Genomic DNA, 15,361 nt, shown 5'->3' with positions numbered 1-15,361 from the left:
GCCCAAAGAAATTCTGGTCACCATGAAACCCAACATTCAGAAAATCCTCCCTTACCACGAGGGCCTCGACGGAATTTCACCCGCTGCCCTGGATCAATATTTCACCCGATTCGCGTGACACTGAGCCAGGGTACAATATACCGAAAAAGTACTTGGTTTCCTAGACGAGGCTAGATGCAAAGAGCCAACTCGGAGTGAGACTGTCCGACTTTGGCGCTCACCAATCATGTTCCACGTTGGCCGGTCTCCCGCTGCAAGGCTGCCAAAAGCGTACCTTATAAAGCCGTCGGATGACTGGCCCAGATACAAAACACTGTACAAAACATGTCTTTACAATTCCTGCCAAAAGGCCCCCAATAGACGGTACTGGCGCAGGGACCAAGGGAAGACGCATTACCACGTAACTCCTCCATACAGTATCACGGTCTATGGAACAAGTCTCAAGAAGCCATGTCAAAGGTGTTCTCTCTTGGCTGATCTTGCTTTCTTCGCTCTTTGCTCTTTGGCGAACTTCTTTACAGCCTCCTTGGTTTCACTCCCGGCTGCCAGCTTGGCAAACAGTTCTCTCTCCAAGTCGTTTGCCCGGTGCAGTTGATCCTTGAAATAGCTCGTCATCAAGCTCTTGTTCGCCTTGGAGGAAATTGGCGGAAGCTTAGCCACCCTTTGGGCGATGGCGAGTACGGTTTCGAGGAAATTTTCCGCTGGAAAAATCTTGCTGATCAAGCCTGCCGACTCAAGCTCTTGAGCGGTCATTCTCTCTCCTGTGAGAATAAGGTGTGCTGCCTTTTGTCGCCCAAGGGCGTGGGTGAAGGTGAAGCTGGAGCAGGCCTCAGCAGCAAGGCCCCATTTGACGAAAGGCGTGAAGAAGTATGCATCGGGAACTGCGTAAACCAGGTCAAATAATCCGAGACTGCTGGTACCGTAACCGACGCCGGGACCATTGACGGCGGCGATGGTAACTTTGTCGCAGTCGATGAGCATCTTGTTCACAGCACTGGAAGCAGATATCAGCTGGCGACAGTGGCGACCAGATCGATGGAACCCGGGAGGAGTGGCCGCTTACTGAAGCAATGCGGGAGGATCGACGTCCGCATGGGCTGGCCGCTGACCCGATAAGTCCATCCCTTGATGCCACGACGGGTTGTCAACATTTGCTACGTCGCCACGCGCCCGAGAGGGATCCGAGGGAAACGTACCGGCGGAAAAGAAGCTCCCCTTCCCTGTCTGGACGAGTACCCTGACTTTGTCATCGGCCAATACTCTCGTGTAAGCGTCGAAGAGCTCCTAGGTTTCGACGCAGTCAGTCAGTCAGCCTTGCTTCAATGAATCCAGTAATTCTGGGGGTCTAAAAGGACGAGGCGGTGCGTTCTTTACCTTCATAACATCCACATTGAGGGCGTTTGCGACTTGCGGGCGGTTGTAGGAGATGATGGCCACACCATCTTGTCGTATCTCGGTGCTCACGTACTGGGACTGTGCAGACAGAACCATAACGCTGATAGTGTCACACGGTTCAGACGCAGCGAGTGGACTTAGCGTACTGTCATTTCTCATCGATGAGGCAGAGTGACTTGGTGTTGGTTGAGTTTTGTAACATGCATGGCTTTATTATACCGAGGTTAGAATTCGGGCTGGAATGTCCAATCACGGCCTCCAGTCGTCCAAGAACTCTTCCTGAGAAAACCTATCGAAACTGACCACTTCTCAGGCATCAAGAAGGTGACCGAAAGAGACGTTTTGGGAACGCGAGAAAAGGGAGGCTCATGGACACGTATGGTATGGCCGAACGCCAACGACATCGTAAGTAGTGGTGTTAGATTTCTCCATCATCGGCTCGTCTCGACATTGACGTCTAGGCCCTGACAAGGCTGTAAGCTCTAGACGATACGATAGGAAGCATTGACCTGGAGCTGGGCCAACCCCGCAGGCCGTATCGGTATGGCCTGGGATCGAGTCAAATACTATACAAGAGGTACCTTTCGGAATACGTCCCTACCTTCCACCAAGTTCTAGCAAAAAAGGTGGAGCCTCTGACCGCAGTTGTAAAGACCTGTTTGACCAGAGTGTTTTCACAACTCGACCGTCACCAATCAATTGGCATTGTGACTAGTGGTCCATTGGACTGGTAGACGACCCAAACTAGGTAGCTCAGGCTGTCAAATCAGCGGAACTGGTAATCATGAACGGAATTCACCTCAATTCCACCGTCGCCCGCGCCACGTCGACGACAAAATCGCATAAATATAGGAAGGTGTTGGCGCCGCCAGGGATCATGTTCGCTTGTCTCTGCTCCATCAACAAGGAGAAGAAGAAGAAGCCAAGTGCGGAGGATTGATCATGTCTTCACCTTTTCCTGCATTTCCGATCTGTCAGATCACATTTCCTTCCAGCCCACTCATCAATGCGGCATTGGCTTATTCCAAGGAGCACACCGATGCATGCACCGTCAACCACACTCTGCGCTCGGCGGCCTTCTCGCTGCTTCTGATGCGCAAGTTGCCGCCGTTCGCAGCAGTCGACGACATTGACGTTGAGGCTGTCGTGCTAGCGAACATTCTCCACGATCTCGGCTGGGCAACTACCAAGTCTTTGTTGTCCCCGGACAAGCGTTTCGAGATCGACGGGGCCAATCTTGCGCGGGATCTTCTCAAGTCAGCAGCCGGCGAGAACAGCGCGGGATGGGACAAACACCGCGTGCAACTGATATGGGATGCCATTGCATTGCACACCACGCCTTCTATTGCTCAACACAAAGAGCCGGAAGTGTCCGCTGTTTCACTGGGCATCTTTGCTGATTTCGTTGGGCCAAACATACCGATCCCCGGAAACCCGATCTCGGTCGACGAGTACAAGGAGATTGTCACTGCGTTTCCTCGCCTCGGATTCAAAGATCACCTCGTCGAGATCATGTGTGGCCTGTGCCGTGAGAAGCCGGACACGACATTTGACAATTTTGTATCCGACTTTGGCAAGTCGTTCGGCCTCGATGGCAAAGGTACGGGCAAGGAAGACTTCAAGAAGCTGTGTGAGGAAAAGAGTCTTTCGAACATGCTCATGGGTGGTCTGGAGGCTTGTGAACAATGGGAGAGCTAGGTCGGGCACGAAAGTCCTTGCTGAAAGGAATCAAGGTGCTTCAAGTTTGATCTCGTATTTTCGGGGCAACGAGAAGATAGGTAGAGATGTGGTCCAGAGACGGTTGACACTGTCGCAGTCTGAATGCCTGTACACGCCCATCAATGCAGGACGTTGTATCCGAAGTCACTTGGTTGCAAGAATCCATCATCCCTTTTACCCTGATCAAGTGCGAGTTGGAAGTTAATCAATGGAGTTGTCACTTGGCATGATGTAACGGTTGCTATTCCTAGACATGCTCGTCGTCTCGAAAAAGCGTCTGGAGATGAGCGAGAAGGCTCCGTATGCTGTATATGATTACTATTGATTATTAGTTCTGAGACTCGGTGGGCGATGAATACTATGGAATCCTCCAGACCCACAACTAACTTAGCCTGACTGCATGTGGTTGGCCAGGCAAAGTTGCCTCTCCTGGAATTAGGTACGTCAGGGGCGCGATCCAGACCAAATTACTAATGAACCTCAGGGACACACCAACACCTCACCGTCGCTCTCTGCAATCCTTTCGAATCCTGGACGAGCATCTCATCCCTTGGCGTCGCTGGAGAGTGGATCATGTAGATGATAACGCCACAAAATGGACCGGGTCGCTACTCAGTCTGGGCGGGTCCTGCACCCGTCGTAGGTGACTACCTCCCTTACACTATTCCGACCATTGCGGACGAATTGTCCACGCGGAACCTCACGATGTGATCTCAGCCTGGTCAGGCTTTGCATTGCTAATCTGTTCGTCCGTGCTGCTCTGTCCGTCCGGAACACTGTCTCCTGGATGAGGGTCAACAAAGGATGGGCACAAGCCTACAAAAGGGCCAGACGCCCGTCCCAAAACTGTGACCAGCATACGGGCTTGATTGACATCACCCTTGCTTTACTGGTGGTATTACAGCAAGAAAACTTGCCAAAATGCTGGACACGATCAGAGATGCGCCCCTTGGTCAACTCATCCGGTTGGTCACCAACAATCGAGTACTCCTGTACCCAGACGAAAAACCTGGGTTCACTCTGCCAAAAGTGGTGCGTGGACTCTTCCATTCATGTACACCATCAAGTGACTAAGCTCGACAGGCTCCCGAAAGTCCAGGAGAGCCAGAGCCAGACAACTCAGGAAGGCCGAACACCGATGAAGAAGCTGCGGGAAGACTCAGTCTTGAGCGACAAGTCAGTCGAGTGTTCACCCCGGAACGTCTGGAGTTGGATCAACAGCTTGAACTGGAAAAGACAAAAAGCATCCCGATCTCTCTTCACAAGACTGCTGACGGAACGGTGCTTGTGGACTGGTACACGACTGATGATCCGGAAAATCCACAGAATTGGTCCAGGGGAAAGAAGCGTTTCGTCCTCATACAGATATGGTGATTAGCTCACTTACGTGAAGTACCTCACCGACACACACTGACACTTCACATTCCAGTCTCTACAGTTTCGCTATGTATGCTGGATCTAGTATCTATGTGGTGGGAGAGGCGTGAGTTGTACTATTTTTCGGGCTCCGAACATGTCTGACTATCTACAGGGGAGTCATGGAGGAATTTGGGGTTTCACAAGCTGCAGCGGCAATGGGTCTGGCAATCTATGTCATAGGATGTGAGTTTCTCATACATGGTTCCATGCTCGCTGGTCGAAACCGTGCAATATCTGACAAGATCAAGATGGAATCGGTCCTCTCCTGTTTGCACCCCTCAGCGAAATCCCAGCAATCGGCAGAAACGGAGTATATACGCCTACTTTCGTCCTCTTCGTCATCCTGTCCATTCCCACCGCAGTGGTCAAAAATTATGCCGGGCTCCTCGTCCTGCGATTCTTACAGGGCCTGTTGAGCAGTCCTAGTTTAGCGAACGGAGGCGCATCTGTGGCTGACATGGTAAGCAAAGTGGCCACTAGTACAAACTTGAACCGCGGCAACGACGAGGACGACGACTGATCGCTCGCTCTAGTACAATCTACTCATGCTTCCGCTCTACCTTTCTGCATGGACCGCCGCATGTTTTTGGGGTCCAGCATTGGGGCCTGTCATTGCTGGGTTCGCAGTCTCTGCCAAAGGGTGAGTGTTTCAGAATGTGCCTGCACAAGACTCCTGGTATCCATATTCGTATGTAGAAGTTCACATATTGATTCTCTGAACAGATGGCGCTGGTCGCTCTGGGAGCTCGTGTGGATGTCAGCTCCCATCCTTGTTCTCTACCTTATCGCCTGTCCGGAGACAAGCTCCTCTACCATCCTCCGTCGTCGAGCACAGCGCCTGCGTAAAACGCTGAGACGCAACGACCTTCGTTCCCAGAGCGAGATCCAGCAGGCCAATATGAGCGTATCCTCGATCTTTGTCGACGCCGTCATCAAGCCCGTGGAGATCATGATCAAAGATCCAGCTGTGCTCTTCACAAATGTCTACGTATGTGTTCCTCTATCTTCCTTGGACTTCCTACCCAACATGGTGCACCTTTCCCTTGTACCAACAAAGACACACAAAGCTTGAACCCTGCTTACCATGACCATGTTCTCCACATACAGACCGCTTTGACGTACGGGATATACTACTCATTCTTCGAGGTGTTTCCACTGGTGTATATTGACATCTACGGCTTCAACCTCGGCGAGCTGGGCTTGACATTCCTCACCATCGGCATAGCTTGTGTCATCGGCGTCAGCGTCTTCACTGCTTACCTGATGCTCTACCTCGTTCCAGACATTCGCAAACGAGGTCTTCGCGCACCCGAGCACCGCTTGGTCCCAGCTTTGTTTGCTGTCTGCACTTTGCCCATGGGGTACTTTATGTTCGGTAGGTACCCTTCTCTTGTATCCCCGCCATGCCATTCCCTTCTTCGCGTCTGCTGTACCATACCATACCCTACCTACAATTTGAACGTTGCAATGATAGCTGACCCTGCCTTTTTGAGCTTCAGGTTGGACTGCTCGTGCGTCCGTACATTGGATCGTGAGCTTGATTGGAGTCGTGATTCTCGTCTTCTCCAACTATATCATCTTCCAGTGCATCTTCGTGTACTTGCCGCTCTCGTACGCGCAGTACGCGGCGTCGTTGTTTGCCGGGAACGATCTGATCCGCGCCGCCTTCGCCGCCGGATGCGTCATCTTCTCTCGGCCCATGTTCATCACCCTCGGCGTCGGAGGAGGAGTCAGTCTCCTGGCTGGGTTGGCCGTCGTTGGCGTTTTCGGCATGTTCGCCCTGTACTTTTTCGGAGCCAAGTTGAGGGCAAGAAGTACCTTTGCCGTCTCATAATGTGACAGGACTTGGAAGGGAAGCTCGGAAACAAACCGTATCTATATTCAATGGATTAGCGTACTTTTTTGTTGTTAAGAGGGCGGCGCCGGATCGGTACAAGCGCAACCAGGAGGAAAGGGAACGGTACAGGACATATGGACGTACCCATTTATAGATAATTCTACGTTAGAACTAGGACAGTCAAAACTACTTTCTTAGGTGTTTTCGTTTATTTTGGTTTCTCGTTGATCTAGTATTTGCACTGCCTGATATCGGATATCTCAATTTACGCAGTGAAAACCTACTCTAAGGGTACCTAGAGATATATTAAATATGGGTACGCCTCAGAAATGTAATAAGACGACCGTGTAAATGGTCATCTCCCGTGTCGTGTTGGTTACCTAAGGTGTCTGTACGGTTCTGGACACTGATTGGTGTTTTCGTTTTTCAATCACTAAATATACAACTCATACACTGACTTTGGGGATCTTAGGCCTCGGGACAGCTTCGCACTGCTTCTTTAGTGTATATATGGACGTGGGCAAGGGAGGACATTCACTTGTGACTCGGTGTGACTCAGGCATCGACGTTCCACCAGTCAGACTCTGAGCCGAAAATGTTCTGGAGAAGACCGTCGCTAAAGGCCTCGGCCGGCAAGGCAAACAGTTCCAAGTCTGCGTGAACAACCTCAGCCGCTGATTGCCTTATGGGGTTATGCGTTGGTGTGGCACCCGAGTCTGGGATCATTTCCACGTCACTACCACCACTCCTACCATCGCCGCCCCTTCCGCCGCCGCTACTCGCTGAAGCAGGTCGCCAGACCGGTGGTGCCACGGGCCTGCCGGCGGCAGCATCGCTTGGATCCTCGGACATTTCCATGGTCGCCAGCTGACTGCCGATGCGGTCGCCTCTGAGCGATAGACTGCCGTCGAACAACCTGTGTCCTGGTCCGTCACCGGTAGACGCAGACATGGCCGGGTGGTCAGCTTCTCGACATCGGCTGTAGTCGAAGATGTCGAGCATCAGCGTCGTGTCGATGGAGATTACTCGGGACGTGGTGCCGCCGTCGAAGGCCTGGCTGGCCAGTAACTCTAGATTTTGTTTCTACCAGAGTCAGTGAAGTTTAGAGTCAATGTCAACGTAAATGTCAACGGCAAGAGTCAGAGTCAGTCATCAGTCAGTCAAGGCCATATATATTCATGTATATAACTTGATCCCCATTTTCTTCCAGAGATGGGTGCAGGGCAGTTTTAAACTTACAATACCACGACACCACTGCCACACGGCGGCCTGGCCGTCGAGGAAGGCCATGCATTTATCGAAGCTCTCGCGTGCGTTCCGGCTCAGCTCTTCGTTCTGGGAGCACGAGTAGAAGAGCTGGGCGGTGGCGGCTACCCCGACGATGTACCCCAGGAAGGGATCCGAGAGATCAAACCCCTTTCCCTGGACCATGGTGATCAGGCGGCAGACCCACGTGGAATGGACCAGGGCCGCCTCGGCCGACCTCCCCCAGAAGGTGTTGGGGATCTTCAGGCGCAGCGACTGCAGCCGCGACGTCAGGAGGAACGGATGGTTGATGACGGTGTAGATGCCGTGGTAGCTGAGTTGCAGAAACACCCACGGCGCCCAGTACGACCTCTCCTGCTCCAGGACCGCCGGGGGACACTGCGAGAACTGCTTCCCGTTGGACCGGTGGGGCTGCGGCAGCTGCGTCTCCAGCTCGTGCATGTACGACCCGATCAGCGTGTAATACGACTCCGGGGCCCAGGGGGCGCGTTCAAAGTCCGACGCGCACAGCTGGATGTAGTTCCTGACCTCGTTCCACAACGTGCTCAGGCACAGTGTGGAGCTCCAGATGCCGTGGTCCAGCGAGTCGCCGTCGACCGAGGCGTCGTCAGGGATCTGGGGTGGTTCCAGAGTGAGCGCCCGCCTGGCATGCTCCCCGACCGTCACGCAGTATCGGATGTTGTCGAGCCCGTCTCGAAGCGATATCACCCGGCTCCCCTGAGTCCCGTACAGCTGTTCCAGGAGGTAGATGCTCCAAAAGAGCCTCTTGGTCGGCTGGTCGGCCGGTGTCAGAGCGTGTGAGCGCAGGTCAAGACCAGCCGACCTCAGGAGATCGCGCGCCAGGTTCAAATGCAGCGGCGCGAGGAATGTGTCTCTGGCTGTCTTCCCCCATGGAGTGGGCGTCAGCATATTGTTCCCCCCTAAACACAGCAAGTATGGTAATGACTAATGCCTGCATGATATGTCCTTGTCACGCAGAGTGGGTGTACAACAGACCTGCAAATCCCGCCCACGCAAGAAGGCACAGGCTTTGAATCGTGCCGAGGCCAACGCCAGCGTTCGCGATCTTGAGCATCACTAGGTTCCGAGCCGCGTCGCCGAACCGCTGTGACATGTCGTTTCTGTTTTTGTCTCGGAAGTGTGCGCTTTCGGAGAATCGCGTTGTTATAGCGAGCATTGCCAGCAACAACTCCTCGGGCTGTTCGGAAAGTGACTCAAGCTCCGCGTCGCTGAATAACCAGACGGGCTGGCGATGGCAGTGTTGGCGGTAGAGCGCGACCATTTCGGAAAGACACTCGGGAGGTGGAAACAATCTGGCACGGCTCTGGGTCAGTCAAACGGTTGTAACCTTTAGCTGGATGGATGGGCTTGTTTTCGTCTCTGCGGCTCACTCTTGATGGAGAAACCTGGACCTTGTTAAGTCCATCTCGGGCGACAAGTGAGGCGTGTCGTGCTGCTCGGATCTAGACACTGATCTTCGTGTAACCATGTGCGTGGGATTGGCTGTTGGGTGACCGTCGGATGCCCTAGGCGGGTATTCAGCACTCTCTAATCCAGATCTCGCCGAGTGGACTGGTGTGAACTGACTCCGTGCGAGAGATGACTGCTTGCATCATGTCTTCAAGCTGCGACATCCGATGTTCCTATGGGGGAAGAGAGAGAGAGAGAGAGCCATCCATCAGTTTTGTGGCAAACTCATGGCGATAGTAGATAAGAGAGCACTCTAATTTCATACCAGGTCTCGATTAGGTGCTGAGCGATGCCAGGTGGTCGATGGAGGATGGTGGCCACCACCGCCGCCGCCACCGCCGTCGCCATACACACATTCTTGGTCCAGTCGAGCACAAGCAGAGCATGTTGGTCTTTGTCCGGGGCAGCGTGTCTTTTTCCGCCTGTAGAAAACGCGTACGTGTTAGTCCGGGCAGAAGCTGACTGTCCTGGCTGGTGTCTGGCTGGATAAGATCTCTGGGGGCTGAACATCGGAACTCACCTGCAGTTTCCACACGCTTGCTGGACGCGCTTGATGATCTTGAAAACCGGGGATGAAGGAGGCATTGGTTGGCTGACTTGTGAGTCAGTCCCAGCAACAACAAGGAGTCGGCGGGGATGATATCCCCAAGGTTGTTTCGTCGGCCTGCCGCGTCTTCAGCAAAGTAATCAAACGGGCAATAGTACAGTAAGTGAGCGGTTACAGTACATCTCGGCCGAAGACCGACGATCGGCCCAGTTATGGACGAGTCCAGGGATCCAATGACCCAAAACGGCGGCGTCAAAGTCAAAACAAGGGTAAACCCTATTACGCAGTTCCTATTACGCACACACTCGGGTAACCTTCCTAATATAGAATACTTTTCACCTGCCTCCCCCCTAAAGAGTGCCTATTTACAGCCTAAACTTTAGGCATCACCGCCTATATTTTAGACATTATTATGTACATTTTAGGCATTATCTCTATATTTTAGGTATCACTGTCTGAATTTTAGGTATTAATATCTAGATATTAAGCATTATAATTATAGATTCATCAATTCTAATCACCTCCTCTTCAACTTATCTCTTTTAACTGTTAAGATCATGAGATTATCTCTATTCTGTTGTTTTGATTGTCGCTACATCACTTATGGTTAAGGATTAGGCATGAATAAAATAATTAGGCGTGCCTAAAGCTACGCCAAGATAGGCGCTAACTAAATGGGGATGTGTGCGTAATAGGAACCCTTGGGTGCGTAATAGGGTTTACCCAAAACAAGCCATTATCTGGCGGGTTCCCCCGTCAGCTCGTCTGTGATAGGCCATTCCAACTACTACGGAGTGCAATGCTACCGCTCTCTATGATTTGTTGTCCCTAGTGGTCTCCCTCTGAGGAAGGGCAAACTAATACAGGCGTCTACAAAGTGCCATTTCTCTGCAACACATCTGCCGTTGCTGAGGGAGTGAGGCCGAATACTTATTCTCAAAGCGACTGACCATGCGACGAGGCCCGTGTTGGGAAAGCGACCAATGAACCGTACAAGCTTGGAGAGGAATTACAGGGTTTGAGTGAGAGGGTTGTTAAAGAAAGGCGCGAGAGGCGTCTAGTGATAAGGTATCAGCTCCTTCAACATGTCCTCCACATATCGCTTCTGCTCCTCGAGGAAAGCTCTTGTGCCATCAAGGTCAAACCCATCCGGCTTGCCGAAACTCTCGATCAGATCCTGACGCTTGGTCCGCATGCGCGTCTCCAGCACTTGCAAGCGATACTCTGCGTACTGATGATACAGAAGATTGAGGTCGGTGATGCCCCTGAGGCCGGCGAGGCTGGTCTCGTCTTTGCAGAACGGCGACTTGGGCCGGAAAGACGTCACCATACTGATTCGTTCTCGACCCCCCCAAGCCTTCAGAGCCTGGTGCTCAATGTAGCGTCCCTGCAAGATCACCGCGGTGCCCTGGTTGCAAGACTACCCGTTAGGAACATCCTGGCTTCTTGGTGTTACGGTAGACTCCGGTAGGTAGGTTCTGCTCACCATAGTCGCACCACGGACTTTCATGGTGTCGCCAGAGGCCGTTCGCAGAGCCGTCTCTCCCCCCTTCATGTCTGTGCAATCCGACAACATCGTGACCACGACAAAGGGGTAGCTGTCGTAGTGCCAACCGAAGGCAGGTGCCTCGTCTGCGGTCTCCTTCTCAACAGCGGCAGCGGGTGCAGCGTCATTGCCCGTATCCTCATTGGTTGCGATGTTAATATGCCCAACGTCGATATCCATGCCTACAACGAGATCCACCCCGGCGACTTTCGATACGATGGCCAGGACTTCGGGGTGGTGCCACACACTATATGCGAACGGTCCATAGCTAGAACGGGCAACGAGGTCAGTGTGGGGACTTTGAAGCGACAAGACGGAGGGGAGGACGAGCTGTACTCAGCAGCGTAGGCGCGAATCATGTTCGAGGCAAAACTGGACGACACTTGACAGTGATCAAGAACAGGTTGGCTGAAGATCTCGGCCCGGAATTGTTCTATCGCTTTCGTGGTGAAAAGGGGAAAGGGTTCGGTTACGGCCACCGGGGAGATGCCTTGTCCTTCCAATCCAATATCCTTCATGGCGATGACTTTCTCTGGGGCCCGGAAATCCAAGTGTACCGCAGGGTCAAAGGCTGTCTTCACTGTTTTTGAAGCATTTTCCGACAAGTATTGAGGCAGTTTTGTCCGCGGACGAGTGACCGTCCTCTGCAACGGCGCCACAGGCGTAGGAGCCGGCATATTCATACAAGGTGGAATTGAAGAAGAGCCGGTACCTACTTTTATAGTGAAGACGTCTGCGGTTTAAGAAGTGCTCAGCCCGTGACCACAGTAATGGGAGAGACAGGTGTATTCGTGTCTCTCGGATCCGTAGCGCCCGACGTTAGCTCTCAAATTAGACGTCTGTACAGACAGAAGCATTCAAAGTTCACCCCACAAGGCTGTGGGACACGTGAGTAAGACACAGAGAACCATTGCAGAAGTCCTCAGCGAGGAACCTTCCAGTCTTGAGGGCATCTTGCTGTGGGGAGGCTGCCAAAGCGAGCACCGGAGGGCACAGTGATTGAAGCTTTCGGTGCTCGCAAGCCATGTCCTGATAGACGCACTTTTGGTTTACGCGCCCTGAGCAACGCTCTGTGGCCGTCAAAGTCGACTCGAATAGGAGCTTATCGCAGAAGCGTTGTTCACACTCTACCCAGATGAGCGAATGCCGCCGCCACTCAAGCTACAGTAGATAGATGGAGTACGCGGTTCGGCGCCGATTCCGATCACATGACCCGGCTCGGTTGGAAGACGGATGCTCTCGATCCTTGTAGTGTGTGTTTGAGACTGACCTTCAGCGATCTGAAGAAGAACGGGGGCACGTATCTCACTTGTCCAGAAACAGGTTCGCTTATGCGGCGATACGCACTTGCTGAACTCTGCTTGCGAGGCAAAAGCAGGGTTTGTGTGGGCTGAATGTGAAAAGAGCTACGCTGGACGAAACTGGCATGGATTTGCCAGTCGTTTGGTACGGAAGAGCGTAGTGCTTACCGGTCGCGCCGTGTCTGATAAGAGGGAGCAGTCATGGTCCGTGCAGTGCCTCTGTCTTTGCCCTTCCGGAGAGCGTTGTACTTTGTGATATTTGGAACTTCGACATAATTGGAACGACGGAAGACGCAAAACGTTCAAAGGCAGAAAAGCAACGACAACCTGTGCTTGTGTCATCAAACCTCGGCTGCACGTGGCTATCGCCCTAAAGACTGCCTGATCCAACGAGGTGTCGAAGAGTTTTACCGTCTATTGTACGCTTCGTTATATCCTACTGCAATAAGCTCATCAATCTAGATACAAAGACATGATCCTTCATCTTTGATCTCACTGGTAGCCTTGTTGTCCTGGATGTGAAGGCATCCGGCCTTAGAATCCCGGGGACCCGTTCTAACAGCTCCCTGCGTAGTACAGCAGTATCGACGACCCCCGAAGAGTCTAGACACAGTCACGAGGAATGTCAAAGGAATAGTCCCGGTTGAAAATCTGCTCTTTCCCTTCCCAAGCTTCGAGATGTGCCGTCATCTTGAAATCTGTCCGAGTGGCCGACATTTTCGCCCACCCGGCCACAGCGAGATCCAGCTCATCGCGCCCGAACTCCTTCCGGAACCGCTGCTCTGCACGACCCGACAATGGGTCGTCCGGATGTACAGAACATATAACGCTCTGTTCACTTCCATAGCGCCAGCCAGTTTCTTTGTTTTCCCAGAGCCCGGCATCTTCTTCGAGATGGATCGTGACGACTGACGAATTCAGATCCTGCACGACTTTGTTACTCGACCGAGCTGGGCGTATTATGCGAGTCTTGAGGGGTGTGCCGTTGACCGCGGGTTCGAATGGCTTGAGAACGGAATCCAGGTGACTCTCAGCACGGAAGGGCAGATTCAGCGTGGAATGAGCGCAATCTATCGTCAAATTCGTAGCCTCAGGGGCTGGCCAGATGGTTGGGAAGTAGGAAGTGGACAAGGCCAGTCGGATGCGGCTTCCTACGCCGATTTGCTGGCCTAGCTCATTCAGCTTGACGGTGACATCGTAGAAACGACCAGGTTCGAGCAACTCCAAGTCGGCGTGACTGTTGCGATGCGTCAGGTTGAGAAGACCCCATGAAATCCGAGTGGCCGAGCCGTCGGGTAATATCTCGGAGAGAACGGCAGCGAGGACTGCATTGGGCTTATCACTTGCAATCCTGAGCTGGAGGGATACTTCACCGAGGAGGTTCAAGGGTTCAGTCAACTCTTGGCTGTCGAAGATCAAAGACCCTCCAGCCTCTTGCCGCTGGTCGGCCGGTGCATCAGCGTCCAAACCGAAGACGCACCACCTGCCAGAGGCGAATCCCGTCGTCTGTGGCGAGCAAAAGGTTAAACGCTCGCTGCTGGGAGAAATCCCGGTTGTCAGACACCCTGGTGCAAGACTCATGCTGTGTGGGGTCACATTCGAACTTGGCCAGCTGCTCTCAGCAACCCAACGGCCGGGTCGAAAGTCGTAATGAGTTCTTGGTGGTACCGTGTCTTGTATATAGCAACGAAGCTCTGGCTCATCCATGATACCCGTTTCCACGTTCTTCAACCACTTATCCCACCAGCGTATAGACTCTTGCAGGAACCCGATTTGGGGACCCGGCTCTGCAAAATTCGGATACTTGTGAGCCCAGGGTCCGACCAACCCTTTCTTAGGGCATTTGAGATTTTGGAGGTTGCTGAAAATAGTGTTTGAGTATGGATCCATCCATCCTCCAACCAGATAGATGGGGCACTGCACATCGTCGTAATTTTCGCAGATAGAAGCGTGCTTCCAGAAATCGTCACGACGCTGGTGACGATGCCAGTCTACCACGTACAGACCACCCGCTTCCAATCGGGCCAACCAGAGGTCTCGCCATTTCTCCCCGACGAGGGCTGGATCTGGTGGCAGAGGGTTCATGCTGAACATGGTGGCACCCCACAGGAAATTTTCAACAAGGAGGCAGCCGCCCATATAATGGATGTCATCGGCGTAGCGGTCGTCGGTTGAGCAAATTGTGATGACGGCTTTGAGCTCGGGAGGCCGACGGGCGGCTACCTGGAGGCCATTGAAGCCACCCCAGGAGATCCCGATCATTCCAATGGACCCGGTGCACCAGGGTTGGCCGGCTATCCATCGCAAAACCTCAAGGGCATCGTCCTGCTCCTGCTTGAGGTACTCTCCCCTCAAGATTCCTTCCGAGTCACCTGTTCCGCGCATGTCCACCCTCACACAGGCATACCCGTGAGCGGCGACGTAGGGATGGTTCGATGCATCTCGGGGTGCTGTGTAATCGCGCTTTCGATACGGCAGATACTCAAGAATCGCCGGTACTGGACTGGCAATAGAATCCTCGGGGCGCCAAATCTGCGCGGAGAGAACGGTCGTATCAGACAGGGGAATCAGGCAGTGTTCATCAACACGTATCGGAACTTGACTGGAACCCATGGATGCAAACCTGTAACTCAGCTCTGTGACTTGTGGTTTGGCAGGGGTAGATTCTGTGCCAGGTACTCGTACGGCATATCACCACTGCACCGACGCGTTATTTAGCACGTCAAGCTTTTCTGACCTGGGATGCTTGGACGAGCTTGATTTCCCAACGTGGTGCTGAAACCCGGCCACGGTGCCGGAGTGGCTGCGCTATCCTCCGCGGCCTGTAAGAACCCCGAGCCTTGGTGTTGCTTATCTGTGGA

The 15,361-nt window shown here is 53.0% G+C and overlaps 6 protein-coding genes across 6 annotated transcripts; 2 read left to right on the top strand and 4 right to left on the bottom strand.

Annotated features, from left to right (window-relative positions):
• Positions 1-453: 453 nt before the first annotated feature.
• Positions 454-1,491, bottom strand: PV08_03418 (uncharacterized protein; the record flags this gene model as incomplete). The annotated part of the gene is made up of 3 exons (XM_016377772.1): positions 454-994; positions 1,064-1,284; positions 1,375-1,491. 3 exons carry the CDS (start codon positions 1,489-1,491, stop codon positions 454-456), a joined length of 879 nt encoding a protein of 292 aa, XP_016239342.1.
• An 846-nt stretch (positions 1,492-2,337) lies between these two features.
• Positions 2,338-3,093, top strand: PV08_03417 (uncharacterized protein; the record flags this gene model as incomplete). Its single annotated transcript, XM_016377771.1, has 1 exon — positions 2,338-3,093. One exon carries the CDS (start codon positions 2,338-2,340, stop codon positions 3,091-3,093), a length of 756 nt encoding a protein of 251 aa, XP_016239341.1.
• A 942-nt stretch (positions 3,094-4,035) lies between these two features.
• PV08_03416 (uncharacterized protein) lies at positions 4,036-6,367 on the top strand (the record flags this gene model as incomplete). The annotated part of the gene is made up of 9 exons (XM_016377770.1): positions 4,036-4,146; positions 4,198-4,484; positions 4,544-4,597; positions 4,646-4,716; positions 4,782-4,993; positions 5,067-5,173; positions 5,257-5,521; positions 5,641-5,908; positions 6,033-6,367. 9 exons carry the CDS (start codon positions 4,036-4,038, stop codon positions 6,365-6,367), a joined length of 1,710 nt encoding a protein of 569 aa, XP_016239340.1.
• A 558-nt stretch (positions 6,368-6,925) lies between these two features.
• Positions 6,926-8,918, bottom strand: PV08_03415 (uncharacterized protein; the record flags this gene model as incomplete). The annotated part of the gene is made up of 3 exons (XM_016377769.1): positions 6,926-7,453; positions 7,610-8,556; positions 8,633-8,918. 3 exons carry the CDS (start codon positions 8,916-8,918, stop codon positions 6,926-6,928), a joined length of 1,761 nt encoding a protein of 586 aa, XP_016239339.1.
• Positions 8,919-10,710: 1,792 nt separating this feature from the next.
• Positions 10,711-11,876, bottom strand: PV08_03414 (uncharacterized protein; the record flags this gene model as incomplete). Its single annotated transcript, XM_016377768.1, has 3 exons — positions 10,711-11,061; positions 11,140-11,467; positions 11,536-11,876. The coding sequence occupies 3 exons, from the start codon at positions 11,874-11,876 to the stop codon at positions 10,711-10,713; spliced, it is 1,020 nt and encodes a 339-aa protein (XP_016239338.1).
• Positions 11,877-13,103: 1,227 nt separating this feature from the next.
• Positions 13,104-15,113, bottom strand: PV08_03413 (uncharacterized protein; the record flags this gene model as incomplete). Its single annotated transcript, XM_016377767.1, has 1 exon — positions 13,104-15,113. The coding sequence occupies one exon, from the start codon at positions 15,111-15,113 to the stop codon at positions 13,104-13,106; it is 2,010 nt and encodes a 669-aa protein (XP_016239337.1).
• Between the last annotated feature and the right edge of the window lie 248 nt (positions 15,114-15,361).

This window comes from Exophiala spinifera, assembly GCF_000836115.1.
Source record: "Exophiala spinifera strain CBS 89968 unplaced genomic scaffold supercont1.2, whole genome shotgun sequence".
Taxonomy (NCBI): domain Eukaryota; kingdom Fungi; phylum Ascomycota; class Eurotiomycetes; order Chaetothyriales; family Herpotrichiellaceae; genus Exophiala; species Exophiala spinifera.
The sequence above is the reverse complement of the archived record's forward strand: the minus strand, read 5'-3'. Positions and strand labels throughout refer to the sequence as shown.